The sequence below is a fragment of the Perca fluviatilis genome, chromosome 9 (genome assembly GCF_010015445.1).
Source record: "Perca fluviatilis chromosome 9, GENO_Pfluv_1.0, whole genome shotgun sequence".
In the NCBI taxonomy this organism is placed as follows: Eukaryota; Metazoa; Chordata; class Actinopteri; order Perciformes; family Percidae; genus Perca; species Perca fluviatilis.
Window position 1 is genome coordinate 4331299 of NC_053120.1, and position 25717 is coordinate 4357015.

At 40.1% G+C, this 25717-nt stretch overlaps 4 protein-coding genes and 1 long non-coding RNA gene across 6 annotated transcripts; 2 read left to right on the forward strand and 3 right to left on the reverse strand.

Moving 5' to 3' along the window:
- Nucleotides 1–1662: 1662 nt before the first annotated feature.
- Nucleotides 1663–9300, forward strand: LOC120565406. 2 transcript variants are annotated; one of them, XR_005640233.1, is made up of 2 exons: nt 1663–1748; nt 9150–9300. It is a non-coding gene; the product is annotated as an uncharacterized LOC120565406 (long non-coding RNA). The 2 variants fall into 2 exon arrangements; XR_005640232.1 differs by lacking the exon at nt 1663–1748 and adding an exon at nt 2013–2051.
- Nucleotides 9301–12174: 2874 nt separating this feature from the next.
- On the reverse strand, nt 12175–12667 carry LOC120565395 (histone H2A-like). The gene has a single exon (XM_039811204.1). It carries the CDS (start codon nt 12632–12634, stop codon nt 12251–12253), a length of 384 nt encoding a protein of 127 aa, XP_039667138.1. The 5' UTR covers nt 12635–12667; the 3' UTR covers nt 12175–12250.
- Nucleotides 12668–13360: 693 nt separating this feature from the next.
- Nucleotides 13361–13831, forward strand: LOC120565392 (histone H3). Its single transcript, XM_039811201.1, has one exon. The coding sequence runs from the start codon at nt 13401–13403 to the stop codon at nt 13809–13811; it is 411 nt and encodes a 136-aa protein (XP_039667135.1). The 5' UTR covers nt 13361–13400; the 3' UTR covers nt 13812–13831.
- A 1747-nt stretch (nt 13832–15578) lies between these two features.
- Nucleotides 15579–16855, reverse strand: LOC120565389 (histone H1-like). The gene has a single exon (XM_039811191.1). It carries the CDS (start codon nt 16316–16318, stop codon nt 15689–15691), a length of 630 nt encoding a protein of 209 aa, XP_039667125.1. The 5' UTR covers nt 16319–16855; the 3' UTR covers nt 15579–15688.
- A 1038-nt stretch (nt 16856–17893) lies between these two features.
- Nucleotides 17894–20055, reverse strand: LOC120565399 (histone H2B). Its single transcript, XM_039811208.1, has one exon. The coding sequence runs from the start codon at nt 20037–20039 to the stop codon at nt 19665–19667; it is 375 nt and encodes a 124-aa protein (XP_039667142.1). The 5' UTR covers nt 20040–20055; the 3' UTR covers nt 17894–19664.
- Nucleotides 20056–25717: the final 5662 nt, after the last annotated feature.

The window sequence follows — 25717 nt, forward strand, 5'->3', positions numbered from 1 at the left end:
CTGACTGAAGTTGGAGAAACAGCCTTTCTTTTACTGTCTCTAGAGTTAGCTAGCTGACATGCTCCACATCTGAGCTACTGAGCATGTGCGAGTGCAATCAAAGATAGTACAGAAGAAGAAGATGAAAAGAGGTCTCACTCTGTAGCTAAAACAGAAACCAGGTGAAAAGAGGATCTGCAGCAGTGAGAGAGAGAGCTGTGCAGTACAACAACAATAATGTGTTTTTTGAAAATTAAACCATGTAAACCTATTCTGGTACAACCTTAAAATACAATTATGAACCTGAAAATGAGTATAATATAGCTAGCTACGTTGTCTAAACCTAAACAGCCAGCTAGCTAACGTTAGCTGCTGAAGGCAGCCCGGAGAGTCTGCCTGCTGTTACCATAGCAACCAACTATGTTCCGAAGGCGTTTGATCTAATTGTTTGATTGTTTGGTTTTATTTGAACAGTTTGGTTTTAATCAGAAGAAAATACACATTAAACACACACAACTAGCTAGTCTATTAGCTGTTATTATTCCTTTTTTTTTGCATACATTTGAATATTTTTCATAACAAAACGTATTTTGATCAAACTTGGCTGGACGGGCCAGTGAGTAAAGTGGGCTGGCCAGTGCCGCCCTGGCCCATTACTGCCTACGCCCCATAATGCTCGCCTAGCTGCTAGCATAGCATGCCCTCATACTCTGCTTCTGACTGGCTAGTAGTCCTTACCTAGGTACTGTCAGGGCACGCCCTCATACTCTGCTTCTGACTGGCTAGTAGTCCTTACCTAGCTACTGAGCATGTGAGACTCCCAACAAAGATGGAACAGAAGTGAGATGTCTCACTCTGTAGCTAAAACAAGAGAGCTCAACACACAGGGTGAAAAGAGGAGCTGCAGCAATGTGCAGTACGACAAAAATATGGTGATTTTTGAAAATTAAACCATGTAAACCTATTCTGATATAACCTCTAAATACAATTATGGACCTGAAAATGAGCATAATATGAGCACTTTAAACCTTTTGTTATAGGCTACTACGGTAATCTTTCATACAAAGTAAAATAATCAGACCAGTAACAAAGTTTAATGCTTAAACTAACTTTGAACACATATCAGCAACACCAGCGGTGGAACTACATTCATACTATGCTTAGGCCTAAGTGGGCCTTTAAATATTCTTCACAAGCAGAATCAGCATTTTTGCACGTAGGAAAAAAGTTGAAGACAATTCAGCTCACCGTCTGTCAGCCTGCTCGTCTCTCACTGAAAATGAATGATAGGCGCGTCCAGCGCTCCCCTCCCCGTCTGAAAAGACCTCCAGTCGGAGCGGAGCTGTAGGCGATGTTTGTGGGGAAAAGACTTCATCAGTTACCGGACAGAAAGTGGATTTTTTGGGGGATATGTGGACCTGTAACGTTACGTCTCCTCGCTGCTGCTGCTGCCGGTTTGAGACGTTTCCGAGCGGATTATGAATGAAGTCAGAGAAACAGAACCAGTCGTTGTCATCTCTTAACATCTAGTTTGGGAAAAGCTGCCGGTGGTGTTTTCGGTCTGATAAGTGATTATTTTTAATGTACTTTGTGTATCAGATGCTTTCCGATATGTCGGTGTTTGACGGGTATCATTTCCGCATACTGATGCCGGAGATAGAGAGAGGTGAGGCGGACACAAACAGATGCGAAGCGGCCTCTCTACCTCCAGCTCATCCCTAGACAGCATACAGGACAGCAACATAGAATACACAGAATACCAATGAATGGTAATATTTTAGACAGATTATGATTAAGATTATACACTCAGAACTACATTGAGTATTTTGGATATTCAGTGATTTTGATAGGATTTGCTTCCTACTTGATAACGCCTACAGGAAAAAAAAAAAAAATCATAAAATATTCACAATGTCCCATCAGGCATGCATGTTCATCTTTCTACCCCGCCCTCTTATATTCACCGTGATCATATGGCTACAGTCACTGTGACGTTACCTGGGCTATAAATGCCTCCATCTCTCGTTTTTTCAGTCTCTTTTGCCCCTTTGTCACCAAAGCTGAACATCCAGGTGAGTAAAATGTATTCTTACATTATGCTGCATTTATGTATCCTATCTGACGCTTTTGTCCACAGCGACTTAACTGTGTGGATGAAAAAACATTGCAATATTAATAATAATAATAATAATAATAATAATGCAGTTATAGCATGCATCATCTTGAACAAACATGCTAAACCGCTCAAAGTTCTCCGTTTAGAAAATATTTTGTATTACTTCGGTCAAGTTGGAAAGACATTCACAGATTTTTCTGTGTACTGGCGTTATTGGAGTCATAGATGTGCGTCATTCCTGAGCCAGTAACTGTATGTGTTGAGCACAGAGAACTATATTTTTCAAGCACATACATTTTGAACAGAAATTAAAACTCGCAAACAATTATTTCGTTTGAGCAAACAAAAACCTATTCCGTGCTCAATAAATGTATTTGCATGTTTTGCTATTATCCATATTAACGTGCAATAATAACGCCCTCTCACTTATTACTCATGTGCCCTCTCAAAAACGCTTTCTCTGCGCGGGGGCGCGCACAAAGTTCAGAGGATGAGAGGGAGGGAGACTGACCGGAGCGCAGCAGCGTCTACCTGCGTAAATTGTTGCGCCCAACACTGTTGACATTTACAGCTAGGCCTATGCTTCAATTTCTTTGCGGGAACGCCGCCTTCACATGCCTGAGGGTTGCCAGGTTGAGGTGACTAACCGGTTGAAAATTGTATACGGTGGATTGTGTGAATAAGATGCGTTTCATACAAGATCTGGCATTTGGTCAACATTAGACAAACATATTGGTCTGATTATTTATAAAGGAGTTTGGGCCGTGCTGCAAATTACGGGAGTTTCCTGGGAGAAATAAAAAACCGGGAGAGGTCCGGGTCGAGATAGGGCTGAAAAAACGGGAGAAACCGGGAACAACGGGAGTGTTTGCAGTTATAGACGCTGCTGCGCTCCGGTCATGTCTTCCTTCCTTTCATCCTCTGAACTCTGTGCGCTCCCCGCGCAGAGAAAGAGTTTTTGAGAGGGCACATGAGTAGGCTGTGAGAGGGGTTATTATTGCACGTTAATATGGATTATAGCAAACATGCATACATATTATAACATACATTTATTGAACATGGTAGGCCTATAGGTTTTTGTTTGCTTAAAATTATTTTGTATTATTATTCTGTGCTCTAAACCTTATAGTTAGTCTAGCCTACTCGCTCAGGAATGAGGCACATAGTATAACGCCATACTCTAAGTTTCCATCCACTTGTCAATCGAATTATCTGAAGTTCGGTAAAAAAACAAACTCATGCGAATAAAGCTGAGTGTGAAAGTGTGTTTCCATCCAACAGCTTTAAAGCGAATAAAAAGCTGTGCTTAATGACGTCACATGCTGTTTTGCGATTAAATTGGTAGCCTATATCGATTTGATTTGAGACATTTTATGGTGTTTCCATTCATTTTTTAACTGAATCGCACAAGATTCAAGCGAACTTTTGCGAACAAAGTTAGACAGAAGTAGTTGTTAATATTAGAAGCCGAGCTATAGCCTAAGCTCCGATGGGCCTTTTGCTGAGGATATATGATCCAGCTCATCAAAAGGTGGAACTTGCCTTATATTTTTTTCCGTGAAGGGAGCCAAACTGTGGAACTGGCTCCCTACAAATATTAAGGCTATACTTAAATTGTCCACCTTTAAAAAAAATTGTAAAAGCATGGTTAATACAGCAGCAGCAGTGTGATCATGCCATATGAAATAGCTGTGTGTATGTGAGGTGTGCATCTGTGTGAGTCCGAGTTAATGTGTTTATTTACTACACTTATTTTTATTGCTGTTAACTGTTTGTTTTTTCCGAACATTTTATTGTATTAATTGTAAAAATTTGACTTCTTCTATTATTTGAACTGTTAAAAGCCCTCCTGGACTGGTGTTGCGAATTAGCCTTGGCTACAAACACTGTGATACAGGCATCGGATTGTTATTTCTGTAATAATCTAAGCTTTTTTGTATCTGTCCCTATTTAAATAAACTACAAATAAAAAAAAAAATATATATATATATATACATTTTCCCTCCGGCACCGCTGAGAGACAACTCTCTTTTTTGAGCCGTGTATCGCTGTTTGAGCGCCGTCCCACGGCTTGTCGCAAGGGACATAAAATGTCTAAAATGCTTAACGTGATTTAATATCTAAACAACGATCAGTCATCACCAGATGTATCATGGTCATATCTTGTCATGAACACTTAAGCCTGTCAAAAAAACTAAATCGAAATCCAACGATTATAGAAGTTATCTCACGTTAATGTGTCAGATAACGTCCATAATATTTGGACATTGGGTTAGATTTGCCCGTTTTAAGTGGTTATGATGAGCAATATAGAAGAGGATTTTTTTTGGTGATGATTGATCATTGTTTAGGTACATTAAACCATGTTAAGCTTTTTCCTCGCCATATTAATAATATTAATACGGCCACTGATGAAGAAAATATTAACGTGAGATAACTGCTATAATCGTTGGATTTCGATTTAGTTTTTTTGACAGGCTTAAGTGTTCATATCAAGATATAACCATGATAAATCTGGTGATGATCATCGTTGTTTAGATAGCCTACATTAAACTACGTTAAGCTTTTTCAAGTTAAGCGTTTAATGTCCCTGTCGTAACTGTTGGTCATTTCCTTCGCGAGCTCCTGATAAATGATGGCGTTTCTTAGATTTTTGCTATCTAAAATAGCTGTTATATTTTTCTGGTAAATTAAATTAAAAAAGTATCTCGTCTCCTCGTTTGTCCACTTACATCTGTTTTTGTTTTGCAAACAGAGCGGAAATACTGGGCGGAAATGAACTGAAACTTCTTCTTCTTCGTTTTATTGCGGGTTGCAACCATAAAATGACCTAAAACTTAATCGCAATTCATTATTTATTCGGCAAATAACGTTTCCATCAGCGTTTATCGCATAAGCCGTATATCGATCAAGAGAAAATCCGATGAGACCGAACGTATTTCATTTGAGTCGATATTCATGAAATTCAGTCGGATTTTACTGTTTCCATGACGGCATTTTTCATTCGATATCACTTAATTCGGATAAAAACGGGTCGATGGAAACATAGCTATAGAAACGCAGGCTTTAGCTGTGATTGAGAAGTGTGTTACACTTAGGGTGACCAGACGTCCCGGTTTGACCGGGACAGTCCCGATTTTCAATTCTAAGCTAAACCATTTGTCTCATCCGGAGACCAGAGAGACCCAAAGGTGGCTCGGAGTCTGTCAGGAGGTCTGAGGTCTACCGTATCAGCAGAGCTATCACGTAATGCACAGCAGACTGTGGTGCAGGTATAGATTAGTTTCTGAAATATAGGCTAGTGACTTTATTCTTGTAATAGCCTACTAACCTAACTTTATTTTTCTCAAAATGTCACGACTCATCGTCTCCTCCAAATCACAGAGAACACAGATATACTGTACTTTGAAGGTGCACAAAGTTTTGGACATGAGCAGAAATCTTGCTCAAACACATCTGAAATATTACAGTCCAGGGGTCTATTATAAATTAAAATGAATGAATGTATCATTGAGGTGAATAATTGTCATATGCACATTTAATTTACTTCCTCACCAAAAGACACCAAACAGGAGGGAGGAGTAAATGATGCCTATGCTACAGATTGCATATACTGCAGGTTGCAGTATACATTGATTCAGAAAAAGGTAGAAATATGTGCATAAAAATTCACCAGAATGCAGGAAATGAAGTGGTTATGCTCAACATTTTCAATAAATCATTTTAATTCTTTTGGTGTTATTGGAATAAATACCAACACAAAATCTCAACATAAATCTCACACTAAACTGAAAAAGGTTGTTGCTGCAATTTTGTTAATTTTACAGGAAAAAACACTGTTATTATTAGATGAGGAGCCTACGATCAAAATAATGAAGTAACTGTCTGTGTATATGTCTGACCTGGGCTGGCACATGTTCACGTTAAAAAGCGTGTGCGTGTCCCGGTTTTAGATCCGGGACAATACCATGGACAATATACCACTGATTATGCTGATGCAGTGATACATATGTCGGTGACACAACACCTGCATATCATATCGTAAGCAGTGGAATATGTCACTTAGTGATTTATCACAGCGGAGCATGACTGACTGACTGGTTATGAAACCAAAAAGCCAAAAGTGTCAAACCATTATCAACACATTCCTCCAGAACAGAAGTCACACACCTTCAGACACCTTTTGATCTCTGCACTTTCATCTGTAAAACACAGCTGAGTGTGTGCTGTGTAAAAGACATTTTAAGATGCAGTGTGTTTATTTGTAAAAGCTCACTTTAGATGTGGTTATGGACATTTCTGTTGCTGTTCCCTGTTTTGTATATTTCTGTTTCCCTGTTCATTGTGTGTTTCTGTTTCCAATGTTACAGTGATAGTCTGTTTCCTGTCTAGTTCGTGTAAATGTGACGTTATTTGATCCTACGTGTTCACGGAGACGTTTTTGTCGTTTTTTACGTGGTGGACGACACGAAAATGTGAAGTAATGTATTTCAATGGGAAGCATATTTCGTGGCCACAGAGCGAAATGGTAGGGAGTGATATAAAAAGCCGAAAATCCGCGTAGGGAGGTTGGTCGGGGGGGGACGGGTCAAACAACACGGGACTTTCACCGGCGAAGCGCGGATCGCGGCCCGTTTGCGGCGCTTTGTTTCCGGGGTGGACGTCCTGCGTGTGCGCTTTTGTTTCCCGCGTTACTGGGCCTTTTCTGGCGTTTATGGCGCCTTTTTCCCCGGCGTTTAACGCCCTTCCTGCGTTATATTCTCCCGGCGTTTAAGGCGCCCTTTCCGGAGCGTTTGCGGCGCTCCTTTTCCCGTTTCTTCTGCGCCCTGTTCCCGGAGTTTTCCCGCGCGCGCCTACCCGGAGTTTAAGGCCTTTTCCCGGCGTTATAAGGCGCCCTTTCCCCGAGTTTATAGCCCTTTCCCGAGTTATATACCGTTTAAAGCTTTCTCCGAGTTTAAAGCGCCCTTTCCCGTAAGTTTTTCCTAACCCAACCTCCATCCCGTTATTTGGAGCGTCCCCAGCGGCCGCCTTCGCGGTCGCCTCCGCTTTATGGGCGGACCTTTTCGCCTCCCCAGCGTCCCTTTCCCGAGAAACATAACAGTTACACGTAAAAAACGAGAAAAACGTCTCCGTGAACACGTATCAATAGATTAAGAATAACGTGGACATTAACACGAACTGCCGTGAGACCGGGTTGTGTTGTATCACCTGTTCCTTGTTTGCTCGTTACCCAGTCCTTGCGTTTCCCTTGTCTCTTACAGATTGTTTTGTGTCCGTTCGCGTGCCTGCCTGGTTAGTTTGCACGCGTCTGCGTCAGCTCCCTTCAGTTTACGTGCTTCCTCTTTCTTCCTGCTTGGTGTTTTGGATCCCTAAATAAAAAAATCCCTATTTTTTATTTTTTTTTTGTCTTTGTGTTTTCATCAAATAAATCCTCACTTCAACTCTCGCCTGCCTACCTGCCTGCTGTCTGCGTTTGGGTCCCATTATTATCAGTCCCTCCAGAAAAACGCGATTACGCGATCGCATAATTCAACGCATAATCAGCCAAAGTCCGCATAAAGTGCGCATTTTTTCAAATACTTCGCACTTTCGGCGCATAAATTGCAGATTTCCGCGCAAAATATGCGGTGCTTGCATGATTTCATAATCCCCGCATGTTCGTTGCAAAAAAGTCCCGTAATATGTCTTAGCAGAAAGTTGAAAAAAATGTTGCGTTTACTTCACACAAGAGCACTCATTTTCCCCTGTTGCCATGGGAACGTTATGAAGTGACGTTATGAAGTAACGTAATTACTCGATGTGAACATCATCGAAAAAGCAGGGTGTTGGGGGTGTCGGTACACGATCGGTTCTGCGCATGCGCAAGATAATACTGTTTTACCGAGGATACCACCTGCACGATCTGTTCCACGCTAGCCTATGGCTAGCCTCCACCGGGAAGCTAACGTTAGTTTAGCTAACAGCTAATTTGGCTAACCGCTAGCTGACAGCTAGATTCAGTCTAAAATAACGTTAAGTCAAACTTAATGGGAAAAGCAGCTACAGCTACATTAAGACTTTTCAGTAATAACAATAAAGACAAATATTGAGTGATTGTATTTTAAATGAGCACAAGTAAAGTAGAACTGACCTAACAGCTGTTATATACGTTAACGCTTATTTTCAAGTTTTATTTTGAGGGTCTTTTAAAGTTATTACATGCTGTCTCAGCTAGTGTTTAGCCGAATTAGCTGTTAGCTAAACTAACGTTAGCTTGGCTTTCGACCGGAAGCGTGGAACAGATCGTGCAGGGTCGTGAATCCTCGTACATACAGCGCATGCACGAACATTTTGCGCACGTGCAGAACGGATCGTGTACCGACAAGGAGGTTGAATTTGACGTGTACTTTGAGTCTCTTAAGTTGGTATCCAATAGGAAAGCTATCTTAATATCTGAATGTTACTCAAAAGTCTTTGTTTAAGTGCTCCTGCAGTCTATATTATTAACGATTTTTGAAAGTCTGTCTCTTTTGTATCTTTTATTTCCCTCTGTTTAGACTATTACTTTTATTTTTACTTTCATATTATATTATTTGTATATATTTTTGGATCTTATTTGTTTATGTATTGCGATGACTGAATATCTGGGGAGGGGAATCACTTTTTTTTTCTCTTTTTCATCAAACCGCAAGTTTTGCAAGTTCACTGCATAAAATTGCATAAATATCATATATAGCATATTCCATCGCATTTTTTAAGAAAACGTGCCGCATAATCAAGGATTTTTGCCCGCAGCAATCACAAAAAAACTCCACATTTTTCTGGAAGGACTGTATTCCCTGCTGGCGTAACATCACTTTTGATGACTTTTCTCACAAACATGTACTAGGTTCTCCAGTCAGTGCCCTTGATCGAGGCACTGGCTCAGATCTGGAGTTGGTCCCCGGGCGCTGTGATTGGCTGCCCACTGCTCCCTTGAGGGATGGGTTAAATGCAGAGAATGGATTTCGCTGCATGTACGTGTATGTGACAATAAAGTACCTTTTCTCTTTCTCCTGTCCCCTGTTTTTCTCAGTATGGACTGCTTCAGCTCATATGCTCCAGCTGCACAGAGAGCTGCACAGAGCTGCACAGAGAGCCTCCCTGCTCTATGACAGCAACCATGATACCTGCTGGTCTGCTGAGGTTGTTCCTGAGTCGGCCAAACCTCTCATACATCACCTCTGGTTATTAAAGGCGCTCTAAGCGATATCACGTTTTTTAGGCTAATTTTTTTCTCACATACAGCAAATATCTCCTCACTATCTGCTAGCTGTCTGTCCCCTGAACACACTGTAAAAAATATCTCTAGCAGATAGTGAGGAGATGTTTTTTACAGTGTGTTCAGGGGACAGACAGCTAGCAGATAGTGAGGAGATGTTTTTTACAGTGTGTTCAGGGGACAGGCAGCTAGCAGATAGTGAGGAGATGTTTTTTACAGTGTGTTCAGGGGACAGACAGCTAGCAGATAGTGAGGAGATGTTTTTTACAGTGTGTTCAGGGGACAGGCAGCTAGCAGATAGTGAGGAGATGTTTGCTGTATGTGACAAATAATGTTGTAGCCTAAAAAACGTGTGACATCGCTTAGAGCACCTTTTAATATGAACATTGTTGTTGTGTTTCTTTGCTTGTCTTGAAACTCTGTCAGTGAGACTCTCCTGTGTTCACAGAAATAAAGCCCAGACTCAAGCAGAAGGAGAATCATCCACCATGACTGATGTGACACCATGAAACTGAGAGACATCTTTTCTACTTTTGAATTTTTAACATGAATGTTGTACTGTAATAAAAGTGAATGAAAAGATCTATGAACTGTGAGGGTGATATTTTAATCTATCTTCTCTTTTCTTTGACTAACATCTTTAAACTTTTCCTTCAGTTACACCATCTACACGGCAGAGTCCCAGGGGCCCGGTTTTTCAAAAGTAATCCACTAGGATTTTGGATAACGGATTGGATCAAATCTTGAAAATGGGTTTTTCAAAAGAAAAAACGGATTACATAATCAGATTAGATCACGTAATCCAATCTTGGTTTCGATCCGGATCAAACCTTTAGTTTGGGTTTTTCAGAACTTTTTTGTAGGATTTGGATCACTTTGATCCAAAAAATCTGGATTAAACTGATCCCATCAGAAGGGTGGATTCCGTGTGGATTTCATGCCCAAAATGTAATGAAAACTTTAAAAATGTATCAAATAATACTATATTTGGATCATGCAGTATCTTACAAGATATCCTATTTATTCATAAGGTTTTAATTTTATTTGTTCATCCGTCAGGCTACAGTGATTAAGTAGGCTTTAAGATGATGATTACAAGGCACTTCTGCAAAAGAGACTGAAAGGGCAGAAGCACAGCTTCGTCTGGCAGAGGAACAACTGACTCTGACCAAACTGCAGCAAACCAAGGCCAGACTTGAGATCCGCCTCCTAAAGGCTACGCTCAGACAAGCTGGTCTCTCCACATCAGATGAGGAAGTCTGAAATTATTGTGGAGTATTTTACATTAAGTCTTTTTTTTTAATTCAATACATCTATATTTGAAACTTGTTATAAATATCATCAATGTACAGTGTTTGTGTTGTAGGTCTCAGATGAGCAGATGAGCGGACTGCTGGAAGAGGATGGGGTGGCGTTTTTCTTGTTTTTTTTAAATGTGTGTGTTTTCATTTCAAATATGAATAAATTTATATTGACCCCACACTGGCTATTCTACTTGTTGCTCTTTACATATCTATGGTTCTACATTGTGATTTCCTATCCTGTTTGAGCACTGGTTATCCAGATTTGGTGATCCTGAAAAGTTCCTTTCCGGATCAGATTGATCCAATCCGATGTTGCTTTGAAAAACTGCCTCAAAAGTAAACTGGATTACGTGATCACGGATCGCAAAAAAAAGGATTACTAAATCCAGATCAATTTTATCCGGATTAAACCTTTTGAAAAACTGGGCCCTGATGACTTTGGATATGTCTTTTCATCCATAAATCAGAAAATACTGTCAACAGCCATACAAAAAAAGTCAATTTTCTCCATGTTGTTATGAATAAGATGTTGTATGAATCAGGCTGTGAATGAGATCTGAACAAAGGCCTGTGTAGAAACCAGAAATCAGTAATAAAGTTTATAATGGTTTATCAAATCAAAACTAGAGTCTATGCATACACACGCTGGTTTTACTCAGCTGTATTTCCAATACAATAGAGTCTTGTGTTTTTGGATGGCTGCTGTAGGCCTGAACTTGAGGTACTTGTACTTAAGTATTTCCATTTCTGGCTACTTTCTACTTGTGCTCAACCACATCTTTAAAAGTGAAATATTATAATATTGTACTTTTTACTACTCAACATGAATACAGCTTTAGTTACTTCACAGATTCAGATGAAACAATATAATCAACTCAATAAGATATTGGTTCCCAGGGGAAATTTGACAAGCTACCTACTATAATATATAGAATATAAAGATATTAAAATTAGCTCTACCTTTACCAGCTGCAACATTAAAGTGTTAAACAAACAGTAGTTACTTCCATAACTGTTATTTGGGGGATATTCGTTGTAAACACACAAACAGCAACCCTTTGTGTAAATGCATAAATGTCTGCAACATGTTAATGTTTATGGGTAGCATCTGTAACATATAGCTGAATTCTACTAAATAGGAACAACTACGCCATCTACTGTTAAAACCTGCTGTACCTGCTTAGAGTAGTTGTAGCGCAGCATTATTTATATTATTATATTTGGAGGATTTCCAACCATAACATGGTCTGATTGCTTTTTAACTACTTGAAAAAACACTTAAAAGTTTACCCACTTTGTTGTTTGGTTAGATATAATAATAATCAACTTGGCAATGTGTGCACCAAGTTAGCAGTTTAATTAATTAATGTGGCTGTTATCAACCTGACAGCACAGCTCACACTGGTTACACATAAGTCTAACTCAATCATAATGTATTTATCCATATAATAAAGCCGCAATAGTTAATTTGAAAGCATTAAACTGTGAATTATATAAAAGGGTAAATGCTTGGATGCATAAGAAAATCAGCGCTCTTTATCAGAAGTGTGTTTGGCTCTTAAAAGAGCCTTTTGGGGGGCTGGTTTCCAGCAGTCAGAGAGCCTCGGTTGTTTACTTCTTGGCGGGCTTCTCGGTCTTCTTGGGCAGCAGGACGGCCTGGATGTTGGGCAGCACGCCGCCCTGGGCGATGGTCACTCCGCCCAGCAGCTTGTTGAGCTCCTCGTCGTTGCGGACGGCCAGCTGCAGATGGCGGGGGATGATGCGGGTCTTCTTGTTGTCGCGGGCAGCGTTTCCAGCCAGCTCCAGGATCTCAGCGGTCAGGTACTCCAGCACGGCCGCCAGGTACACCGGGGCTCCGGCACCGACACGCTGAGCGTAGTTCCCTTTGCGGAGCAGCCTGTGGACACGGCCGACTGGGAACTGAAGCCCGGCACGAGAAGACCTGGTCTTGGCCTTAGCTCTAGCTTTGCCTCCGGTTTTTCCTCGTCCAGACATGTTTACGGTGATTTCTCAAAGAGAGACTGAGCCAACAACAGCCCAAACCCTCATTTTATGTCCGCGGAGAGCTCTGAGTTTTGGCGGGCTTGTTGAAAGGATTGCCGCACCAATCAGCAGCGGAGATTCGGCGCTGAGCCAATCAGCAGCCAGAGGTCTGAAGCAGCGTCACCATCTCAAAGCCGGTCCTCAGTTTAAGAGCTTCCTGTCTCATTTCTTCACATTTGACTATCTAGAGAAATAAGAAACAATGGTTAAGACCGTCAATATTTCGATGTAGTGGTATTCTCTGTGGATGTAACATAACACTTTATTGTTAAACGTTGAATGAATATGATGGATTTTCTACTCTGTTTTACATCAACTGCCCTCATGGGTTCATGAGGAAACATATATTAATTGTTGTGTTAGGTTCAAACATTTAATTTCAAAGTAACAGGTTACAGCTCGTTTTTAAACAAAATATTCAGCCTTCTCTCCCAAGCTTGTTTCTCAAAGCACAACTCAAATCATCCAGCCAACCATTAAACGATTCTTAAACACACGAAGGAGAGAAAAAGTGTCTTTCTGTGGCCGTTATTCAGCCGTTGTGCGTGCGGTTAAGTTTGAATTCCTTTTGTCCAATAGTAACTCAGCTAGAGCGCGCGTGTCTCCCTGGACCAATCAGCGCCGCCTTGGCTCCGGCAGTTCCTTTATAAAGCCGCTGTTCTCCGGCTCTCAGCATTCTTTCTTTAGCTGTGAACACAGAGAAGACAGAGACGCTAAAATGGCCAGAACCAAGCAGACCGCCCGTAAATCCACCGGAGGAAAAGCTCCCAGGAAGCAGCTGGCCACCAAGGCTGCCCGTAAGAGCGCCCCGGCCACCGGCGGAGTGAAGAAGCCTCACCGTTACAGGCCCGGTACCGTGGCTCTGAGAGAGATCCGTCGCTACCAGAAGTCCACCGAGCTGCTGATCCGCAAGCTGCCCTTCCAGCGCCTGGTGAGGGAGATCGCTCAGGACTTCAAGACCGACCTGCGCTTCCAGAGCTCCGCCGTCATGGCTCTGCAGGAGGCCAGCGAGGCTTACCTGGTCGGCCTCTTCGAGGACACCAACCTGTGCGCCATCCACGCCAAGAGGGTCACCATCATGCCCAAAGACATCCAGCTGGCCCGCCGCATCCGCGGAGAGAGGGCTTAAACTCACCCAGCACCAAACCACACTCCCAAAAGGCTCTTTTAAGAGCCACACACAAACCCTTGAAGAGCAAACTATCCTATATATCTTCATTTGTATAAACTTATGAGTTTACTAGACAACTCCTGATTAGTGTATGCTATGTTTTATGACTACATATTTACAGATTGTAACGTGTTCAACAATATAACAAAGTCACAAGTTATGAACTACATATAACACATTAGCAACGTTTACCTGACCTCGTTCAGAAATGAAAGCACAAAAAATATTACAATACTTTTTTGGCTTTAAGTTCAAAAGGGTGGTAAGATAAGGTATTTTTCCCACTGACCCTTTTTATTTCCTAACCCTTATAAAACAACATTATCTGGCTTACGTGCAGCTTAGAGTCACAAATTATTTTCCAAAAACTGAGTGTCCCAAAAGATGAGGGTCTTATTTGAGACAGGTTAATGGTAAGGGGTATGGGGTAAACAGATGTGTGCAAACAAGTGCTCACTGAGATCAGGAGAAGAAGAACTATAGACAGAAAACAGCTCCTTCCTTGGGACACTTTGAACCTGTGAACTACAGCACTTTATAAAAGACTCTATATGCACTTTATAAAAAGACTCTATATGCACTTTATAAAAGACTCTATATGCACTTTATAAAAAGACTCTATATGCACTTTAAAAAAGACTCTATATGCACTTTATAAAAAGACTCTATATGCACTTTATAAAAGACTCTATATGCACTTTATAAAAGACTCTATATGCACTTTATAAAAGACTCTATATGTACTTTATAAAAGACTCTATATGCACTTTATAAAAGACTCTATATGTACTTTATAAAAGACTCCATGCACTTTATAAAAGACTCCATGCACTTTATAAAAAACAGACTCCATGCACTTTATAAAAAACAGACTCTATGCACTTTATAAAAATATCTATGCACTTTAAGAGAGGCTCTATGCTCTTAAGCTTGGTTTGCACATTTTGTTATTAGTTATATTTTTGTAATTCTTGTATTGTTTATATTGATGTTATGTAGCCTACTGTATGTTTAAATGTAGGCCTATAAATTGTAATTTGTAAAAACTGAATAAAGCTCTTTAAAAAAAAAAAGTAACACAGGTGGTCTAGCAGGTTCATCATTAATTAAGGACATGGTATGGGGAATTTGGGACACTAAACTGCACGTATAGCACATTATCTTTAGAGTTTTTAGGAACCATAATGCCTCATAAGGAATAATAAAGTGGGCCTAAGAGCAACTAGATAACTTGTATCCTTATTTTATAACAGTGTGAACTGTTTAATTAAGATGTGTTCATGTTCACTGTATGCTTTTCTCAATACAGTCGCTATATTCCATAACCTGCCCATAAACATGTATATTATTTATATAGAATATCTATTTATACTTTCTGTACATAACCCTCTATGTTCCTTGTCTGTCACTGTAGACATGTAATCTGGAAAACCTGTATTTATCTAACTATACTGTTGTACATAATTAATCTCTATCGTCTACATAACTGCACAGAATACTGCACTTGGTATTTAATGTTTGTTTTGCACTTCTAGTTGGATGTCAACTGTATTTCATTGGCTCTATACCAGGCAGTATTATTATTATTATTATTATTATATTAATACTAATATACTATCTAAGCTCTATACCTGTACTCTGCTCAATGCCAATACAGTTAGTTGTAATGTAACCCTTATATTTCCCTTGTTACTCCTCCCTCTGGGCGCAGTAACAGTCCTGATATCTAAATGATGAGTCAGCATTAATAACATTAATAATAAACAGGAAGAGGCTCTTTGAGGAGATGTGGTGGCTCTTAAAAGAGCCTTTTGTTCATCACAGCGATGACAGCTTCACTTCTTCTTGGGTGCCGCTTTCTTCACTTTGGGTTTGGCGACCTTCTTGGCGGGGGCTTTCTTGGCAGCAGCCGGGGCCTTCTTCACCACCTTCTTGGGGCTCTTCACCGCCTTCTTGGGGCTCTTGGCCACTTTCTTGGCCGCCGCTGCGGCGGGTTTCTTCACCTTCTTCGGGGACTTCTTAGCGGCCGCTGCCTTCTTGGCTGCCGGGGCCTTCTTGGGCTTCTTGGCCGCGGCGGGTTTCTTGGCGGCGGCGGGCTTCTTGGCGGCTTTCGGAGCCGCTGGCTTCTTGGCCGCTGGCTTCTTGGCCTTAGTTTCGGCCACCTTCTTGTTGAGCTTGAAGGATCCGGACGCCCCGGTCCCCTTGGTCTGGACCAGAGTCTCCTTCGCCACCAGGCTTTTGATGGCGGTGTTGACGCGGGACTTGTTCTTGTCCACATCGTAGCCTCCGGCGGCCAGAGCCTTCTTCAGGGCGGCCGCGGACACGCCGTTCCGCTCCTTGGACGCGGACACCGCTTTAAGGATCAGGTCGCGGACGCTGGGCCCGGCCTTCTTCGGCTTGGTCACCTTCTTTTTGGCGGCTTTTGCCGGCGCCGCGGCTGGAGCTGGAGCTACTTCTTCTGCCATTGTTTCCTCGTTTGTTCCGACACAGAGTGATCAGAGAGACTGTTGGAGGCTCCGGAGCAAGAGGCTGCACTTAAACACACCATGAGAACCGTGGAGACTCAGCCCTGCCCCCTGGCTCCTCTGTAGCAGTCTGGATGCCACTTTGTGTGTTTTCTCTTCACTGATAAAACCCTCCAAACTAAATGTGGGAGACGTGCAGCGGGCTGAAAGTTGCGGGGCCGATAGCGGGCTCGTGTCTCTTCCTGCTGGAGTCCCGCAGAGCTCTGGTGCTCTCTGCATTTAGTCTGTGGAGCCTCCAAACATCGCCTCTTCACCGCCGTGAACAGCACTGCTCAGCGGCTTTTCACTCTCATTTCTCTCCTAAAATGATTTAAAATGCATCATGATTGCATCAAAAGCTGTTTTCCATACAGCCAACATGTTTGTCCAGGAACTCAAAGTAAAAACAACCATCTGTTGGTGATCAGTTTGTAATAAAATCCAATTATTCTGGTGGCAGCAAACACACCGATGATGGCCGAGGCTCATGGTGCAGTTTGACCAGACTTCCTATCAGAGCTGCTCACTGTGGACATGTCCTCTGTTATTCTCACTCATTTTAATACCAATAAACTGCAACACTAATAATATATATAATAATAATAATAACTTTATTTGTATATTTCACTTTTAAAAAACAACAAAGTGCTTTGACAGAAGAAACAAGAGCACACATACAAGTCAATACACAAACACATAAACATTGTTAAATTAGAAGATGGGACAAACTCATAATTTATTAGATTAGATTCCACTTTATTGTCCTTGTGCAGAGTACAAGTACATAGACCACGAAATGCAGTTTGCATCCAACCACAAGTGCAAAAAAAGCAGAAAAGTGCAATGTGATATACAAGTATAGACAGGACAAGAAATATAGTGCAGATATGTGCAATGTAGTAGCAGTGACATTACATTAGTAGTAAGAATAATATAGATGCAGTGTATTAGCAGAATATATAACAATATATATATATAATATACTGTAGGCTATGGACCCTATGGACAGATATTGTTTATATAACAAACACAGTGACCCACAGGTGAAGCTACCTGTACAGACATTGTTAAAGCTTGTAACTGTAACAACAGGAACACATTATAATTTAGCCCAAATCACCTGATTGATGTTTAACCCTTGTTAACATTTTTAGACACTGTTTTTTCTCCACGTTTTGCTTTTTTACAACTTTTTTTGGTACTTATTTCAATGTTTTTGACACTTTTTTTCCCACATTACCACCAGTATATTCACCACTATAACACACTTATTAACACTAGTTTTACATTTATTTTTGAATTCATGGTCAATAAACATCATTTATATGAAATTATCTAATTTTTGTGATAGAAGAAAACATAAAACTATGAATGATTTGGACTAAAAGTTAAGATCAGAGGAATGAAGTAACAAGTAAAGGATTAATCTTTGCAGCTGTAACGGGATGACGCTGTAACAGCTTTCAGTATGAGTTAAATATCGATGATGTAACAAACATCCTTACAGAGATGTATAATGGAGGTCTGAACAGTGGCTGTATGGGTGTAATGTGTTTATTGTATAAGAAAGGTGAAGAAAACAACATTGATAACTACAGACATCTGACCATAATGAATACTGATTATAAAATATCAGCCAAAGTAAGTATGAATAGATTAAATGATATATTAGATGAAATTACAGAAAAAGAAAAAACGTGTGCCATAAAAGGCCGTCTAATGTGGGACAATCTCTGCACACTGAGAGAAATGATAAATAAACCTGATAAAAAAGACTTCTATATAATCAGGCTGGACCAAAAACAAGCCTTTGATTATATTTCCAGAGTATTTATGGGCTGTAATGAAGTCTTATGGCTTCCCAGAAAGTTTCATCCATTTGATCAGATGTCTGTATGTTAAGTCTAGTGTGTGTATAAATGTAAATGGTGTTTTAACAGAGCCCTTTAATGTAGAGAGAGGGGTGAAACAGGGCTGTCCTCTGAGTGCTGCTCTATATACATCCTGGCCATCAGCCCCCTTATTAAAACTATAAACTCAGATAGTCTTATATCTGGTACACGCGTTGGCCTCGCTCCCAAAGTTACTGCCATGGCCTACGCAGACGATGTCACAGTTGTTATTAAAAACCAGATGGAGATGGATGTTTTAACGAACCACCTGAACTTATATGAGCTAGCTTCCGGTGCCAAATTAAATCATGATAAGACAGAGGAAGTTTGGACTGGAGTTGAAAGTAAGAAACGTGACATCAACATTAAATTAAAGGGTGAAATACCAAAAAAAGTAACATCTTGGAGTAGAATACTTGACAGGGATGTCCACTATAAACACATCATCTCAATTCCCACCTGATGAGGTAATATATCTGTTATTTCAGCTCAAATAAAAAAAAAACACCATGAAATAAAAACATGTACATCCACAGAAGACTCTGGGCCTACACCACAATAAAATACTTTCAGAATTCATGTCTACATTACTATGTATTCTACTGAATGCTGCACCATATTTACATTTACTCCAGAGCTTCTGAACATGCTGTAACAGCAACGATTCAATAAAGTTTTCTCCAAGTAGATACATTAATTTCAAATGACTCAATATGTATCCTTCTAATCAAATCTTTACATTAGGATTCAGTTCTTCTCTTCTTTCTGCAATGCATTTTTAATCGATGTTTTTCTATGAGTTGCACTCTATTTTCACCATTGCATCTTTACCTTGTTTCCTTGTTTGTTCTTTTACTTTGGAGGGAGTATGTTTGAACATCTGGCCGGTGACTTAATGTGAAAACTAGCTGCATAACGTTTTATTTAGTCAGTCCCAAATATATATTGGAAGCATAAGCATGGTTTCAATCTGTCCATCTCAAATCACATGACATGTGATTTGGAGAAAGAAAGAAACGTGATGATCAGCACATTCTCTTAATGCTGAAATGCTTAATTGGCAAAGAACCCATTTCTCCATCATTCCCATGTTGAGCTTCTTGCAATGAGTTTGACATAAATGTCTAAAATCAGTAAAGTAACTGCACAGGGTCCAAGATCTCTAATATACTATAAAGTAGACTTTGATATTACGTAGAAATTCATTAAGATTGATATTAAAAATGTAATTTGTAGCCTACTTATTAGACATTTCCATGTGATTGTGATATTATGTTGACATTAAATAGAGTTTAGATAATAAATAACAAAAAGGTCGAACAATCCCTTTGATAAAGTGAAACGTGAGCTCTTAGTAGAAGGAGTGTGTGGCTCTTAAAAGAGCCGTTGTGTTGTTTTGGTCTCGGCGGGCCGGTTTACTTTGAGCTGGTGTACTTGGTGACGGCCTTGGTGCCCTCGGACACGGCGTGCTTGGCCAGCTCCCCGGGCAGCAGCAGCCTCACGGCGGTCTGGATCTCGCGAGAAGTGATGGTGGAGCGCTTGTTGTAGTGAGCCAGACGGGACGCCTCGCCGGCGATGCGCTCAAAGATGTCGCTCACAAACGAGTTCATGATGCCCATGGCCTTGGAGGAGATGCCGGTGTCGGGGTGCACCTGCTTCAGCACCTTGTACACGTAGATGGCGTAGCTCTCCTTCCTGCTCTTTCTCCTCTTCTTCCCGCCCTTGCCGGCGGCCTTGGTCACGGCTTTCTTGGAGCCCTTCTTCGGGGCGGACTTGGCTGGTTCAGGCATGGTTCCTCTCGGTACTTTACAGTAACGGTCGAATAGCTGAGCAGCGAGCGAGCCACTGCTCTTATACACACTTTATGCAAATGAGCCTGTGTCGTCCCCCTCCTGTGATTGGTTGAGCTGCTCTCTGGGTTGGAGCAGCGCCTTCCATCACAGCTGTACTAGTTTTAAGTGTTCGTTCATATGTGGAGCATATTGTTCGATGCATTGGTGTGTTCATTACTAATGTGAACAACAATCTGGTCCAGTACTGAGCGAGAAAGATGGAACTGGCTCAGATTATTGTGAGTGTTAGTTCCTGACGACATGATGGAAAGGATCAGGAAAGGAAGATGGACTCATAAAGACCTGATATAAAAACATCCTGTGAATTGTTGGTCTGAAACTGAGGAAGACCAGATGTACAGTGTTTCTCCAGCAGACTGTGATAGACAGCCACACTGTGTCTATAACATCACAGCACTTTATGAAAGATCTTGGACTTTACACACTTGATGCACATTATTATATTTTGCACATTATGCAATGATTTTTATGTTATTACATCTATTGTATTTATAAACTTGTAGCCTATTGCATGCACTTTAATAAAGCACTTTATAAAAATACATACTGATCTGGGTCTATTTAAACACAATATAACTTTGATTAAAAAAAAGATAGGTATAATATATCCAAAAAAGTAATAGTATAGCATGTTGAAAAAAGTCATAAAAAGTCATAAAATATTATAGTATGTCATAAAAAAATGATGAAAAAGTCATAGTATAGTATGTTTATAAAATAAACAAATGTAGGTCTTAAACTTTGCAGTATCTTTGTTCTCAGTTCTGTTGGCTTGATTATTTCCTTTATTTCATGATCCTGTTTTTATTTTAGTCTCTGTTTGTTTTGTTGATACTATACTATGACTTTTTATTACTTTTTTCGACATACTGTACTATACTATGACTTTTTTTAAACGTGATTGATGTGGAGGCATTGTGGATCACTTGGTTGTGCTGCACCAGTAAGTAGTCTGTTACCAAGCTGACCAATGGTTCGATTCCCAGTCTGTGCTGGGCCATTTTTGTGTGGAGTTTACATGTTCTTCCAGACTTTCTTTAATTGACATACTATACTATGACTCTTTTTATCACTTTTTGCGACAAAACAAGACAGTAAGACTAAAAGACTAACAAGACTAAAATAAAACAGTCAGACAGACAGGCCTGTTTCATCAGAAGCTGTTTGTGTTGCACGGCTCATTTTCCAACAAATTTGCTTGTTGGTAATAAACATTTAAACTGTTATCCATTGTATTTGATGTTGTTGGGTATCACAAAACTAAAAAATATAATACAACGTGACGTCATCAACGAAGTGTGTAAAAAACCCCGGCTAACACCAAAAACGACCAAAACTGGCCTTTAACACCACTTGGAGACATTTTTAACAATGATATTATATATACATATCTTGAGTGCTTTATCTACCCATTAATCGACAGTGGTGGTTAACCTGCAACATATGGGCTTAAAGTTAGAGTAGACTCATAACTCATGTATGTAAATGCCCAGTATATAGTATTTGTGTTGCGAATAGCATTGTGAATTGCGAACCAAGGGTCACTGTTTGTGAAGTGGTTTTCCAGCTTATCAGCTTAGTTTTGATCTCTTTGGTCAGTGTGTTCTTGGCCTCAAAATGTACATGCTAGGCCACTGATCTGAGGTCAGTTAGTCTTCTGAATAGGTCAGGCAGATCTCAGAAATTGTTCATCTGCTGTTTTCCCACTAATATCACTTCTGAGACTTTTTTATGCGAGAAATCAACTATGTAGAGGTCAAATATGGACCGTTTTACAAAAATTGATGTCTAAACCGGCCTGCTGTGAGGTAGATGGAGCTCCGTCACAGCCGGCAGCCCACGGTGCTCAATACCCACGCAAAGTCACCATTTCTGGGTTAGTGGACTACCAAAGGGCGCTGCCCTGACAGAGCTCCAGGGCCTGCAGTGCCCCTCTTTCTGCTAAATGGCCGTTCTGTGTAAGTGAGAGCGCGGTCAGCGAGCTTGTTACGCCCGCAATCTCTTACCACAGGTTCCAGTTAATCTTATAATGGATATGTGTATTGAGTTATTTAAGCAAACGATCAGGGAAATAAACGCCTCTTGTCCGTGAGTGAGCTGGACGGAGCATCCATATATATATATATATATATATATATATATATATACATATGTTGTATATTAGTATAAGGAACAATTACCACATGACTACAGCTAGTAAAAGTATTTTTCTCAATTGCTCTGTGAACTGGAGCCTCATACATAAAATGATAAAATAATAACTCATTCACAATGCTAATCAAAGCACAGATACTCTATACTGGGCAGTTATTATTGAAGGAAACATTAGTTTTAATGAGTTATGAGTCTACTCTATAACTTAAAGCCCATGTTGCAGTTGCGTTTTGTGATACCCACAATGGATAACAGTTTAAATGTTTATTACCAACAAGCAAATTGCACAAATTTGTTGGAAAATGACCCGTGCAACACAAACAGCTTCTGATGAAACAGGCCTGTCTGTCTGACTGTTTTATTTTAGTCTTTGTTTACTGTTTGTTTTGTCGCAAAAAGTGATAAAAAAGTCATAGTATAGTATGTCAATTAAAGAAAGTCTGGAAGAACATGTAAACTCCACACAAAAATGGCCCAGCACAGACTGGGAATCAAACCATCAGTCAGCTTCGTAACAGACTACTTACTGGTGCAGCACAACCCAGTGATCCACAGTGCCTCCACATCAGTCACATTTAAAAAAGTCATAGTATAGTATCAACAAAACAAACAGTGAACAGAGACTAAAATAAAAACAGGATCATGAAATAAAGGAAATAATCAAGCCAGCAGAACTGAGAACAAAGAAAGTTTAAAAAGTTTAAGACCTACATTTGTTTATGTTTATATATACACACCATACTATGACTTTTTCATCATTTTTTACGACATACTATATTGTGATTTTTTAATGACTTTTTCAACATGGTATACTATTACTTTTTTGGATATATTATACTTATCTTTTTTTTAATCAAAATTAAAAGTTTTTTTTTCTGTATTTAACCCTCGTATTATGTTAAGGGTCAATTTGACCCATCTGCGTTTTTGTGTTCACCAAAATACTGGTTAATCTATATTTTTCTTCATGAAATTGTATGACATTTCCTCATTTAGGGTCATGAACTTGTTCATCAAATCTGGACACACTGATGTGTAGTGGAATGTCTGTTCAGAGTTTGTATACAAAGATGATGTTGCGGGTCATTTTGACCCAGAGACTTTCAACACCCATTTAGAACCAGGTGTGTGTGTGTTTCTGTGTGTGTGTGTGTGTGTGTATGTGTGTGTGTGTATGTGTGTGTATATGTGTGTGTATGTGTGTGTGTATGTGTGCGTGTGTGTGTGTAAAGGAGGAGCAGCTTTATCGTGCTTGTCCTCTTCACTGTTGTAATGTCATCTCTTTGACACGCACACTACAAAAAGGGCTCCAAAAGATTTGCAACTGAAAAAGTTTTAGCACAGATTTTTGATGGTAATAGTGATGTAGAGGAAGAGATTTCAGAGTCAGAGGATCTTTCAGAGACCGAGGACAATGCTATTGACGATCCAGATTGAGAATTTTCCTATGAAGAGGATTCAGAGGACCAGTCTGGTGTAGTCTCTACATTAGCTGAAAACAATGGGCAGCAATCATCCTCAACAGAGGGGACCTGGACAGCTAAAGATGGTAACATAAAATGGTCAGACTGTCATCAAAATGACTCCAAGCCCCACAAGCCTTTCTGCCACACTACTTGATGAAATTCAATCATTATTTCATCTCTTCATATTCCAACCAATAGAGAGGATCATACTGGACATGACCAACTTGTAGGCGAGCAGGGGCGGGTCTAGAAAAATATTCATGGGGTGGCGAGAGGGGGGCAGTAATTTTTGAGGGTTGGCAACATATGGCAGACGTATATATACTGAATTTGATCCCAGTTTGATGAGAAATAGTAGGCCTACGTACACACTACAAAATGGCACCTCTTCATTTGTGTAAGATTCAAAGTAACTTTACAATGTTTTCCTTGACAGACGTTGAATCAATATTAGCTTTTTTAGCCTACTTCACACAGAACAAACGTCAGACCTCAGTAACATTATATCTATAGTTAGCAAAATAACGTTCTTCAACCTGATTTGTATCATCTCAAAATCAGCATTGCAACTATGCTAGCACTGTGGTTTCATTATAATTTCATTTCTTGATAGATAGTTAATCCGTTTTGACCTCTTTCCTCCTTGTTGTCTCCTTTCCTCGCGACTCCTGGCTCCCTCGCTTTGCGCCACTCTTTTTCTAAACAAATCAGGCTCTTGCCGCTCTGGCATCATTTTATTTCGTTGCTGCCAACTGGGGTGGCAAGGCTTTCTTTTAGGGTGGCATTTGCCACCCTATGCCACCCAGGTAGATCCGCCCCTGCAGGGGAGGGGTGTATTTCAAGAGAAATGGAAGCCACTTGATCAGATTGACTTGCATGCATACATTGAAATCCTGGTAAGCTGGAGTGTACAAGTCAAAGGGAGAAACAACTGCCAGTCTGTGGAATGAAGAGAGTGGAAGGCCAATATTTCGAGCAACAATGTCGTTGGAGTCAATTCACACGAAAGCTCATATGTATTTTCCGCAACACCAGAGCTGGTCGACGTGAAAGAGACAAACTAGCTGCGATCAGAGATGTATGGGATAAATGGGTCGAAATTTTACCTGTCTTGTACAATCCTGGTCCCCATGTCACTGTAGACGAACGCCTTGTTCCATTCAGGGGGTGATGTCCCTTCTGACAGTAAATGCCCAACAAGCCTGCCAAGTATGGCATCAAAATATGGGCATCCTAGGATGCCAAATTTAGCTATGCATGGAATATGCAAGTGTATACCGGAAATATTTTCACTAAATAATTGGTAAAAATAGTTTTGGGGAAAAAAATGTTTGTTTTGAGTAAAGAAAGGTTTGTTTTGAGTGTATTTACACTGTATGGGTCATTTTGACCCGTAACATCATCAATGTCATTTTGTTTCAACATAATACGAGGGTTAAATAGACAAGAAAATCTAAAGGCCGTGATCGTTTGATTTCTGAGGAGGAAGAAGAAAGGCTTGAAGTCCAAATTGAAAGATTAAGCAAAAGGTTTGATAAACAACATGATGAAAATGACATGACAAAAAGCAAATGTTACACTGCTGCTGACAGCGGACTGATCTACGTTTCTCTCTGATGGAGTCACATAAAAACTGTCTTGTGACATGACAAAACAATACACTGTAAACAGCGGTCTGCAAACTTCCAGCTTTCTTCTTTTTTATGAGTTTTATTAAATATTTACAAAATTACAGATTATATATTAGATAACATCACAATATACCAAAAGCTACAATACAGCAAAGCTTTTACAAATTACAAGTTATAATATACCCACAATATACCCAAAACAATACAGCAATCACAGGATTAAAAAAAACTACACCAGAGGCAAATGTGCAAATTGGGCTATTCAAGTGTATACAGAGCAAAGAGTCTTTCATAAAGTGCATATAGAGTCTTTCATAAAGTGCATATAGAGTCTTTCATAAAGTGCATATAGAGTCTTTCATAA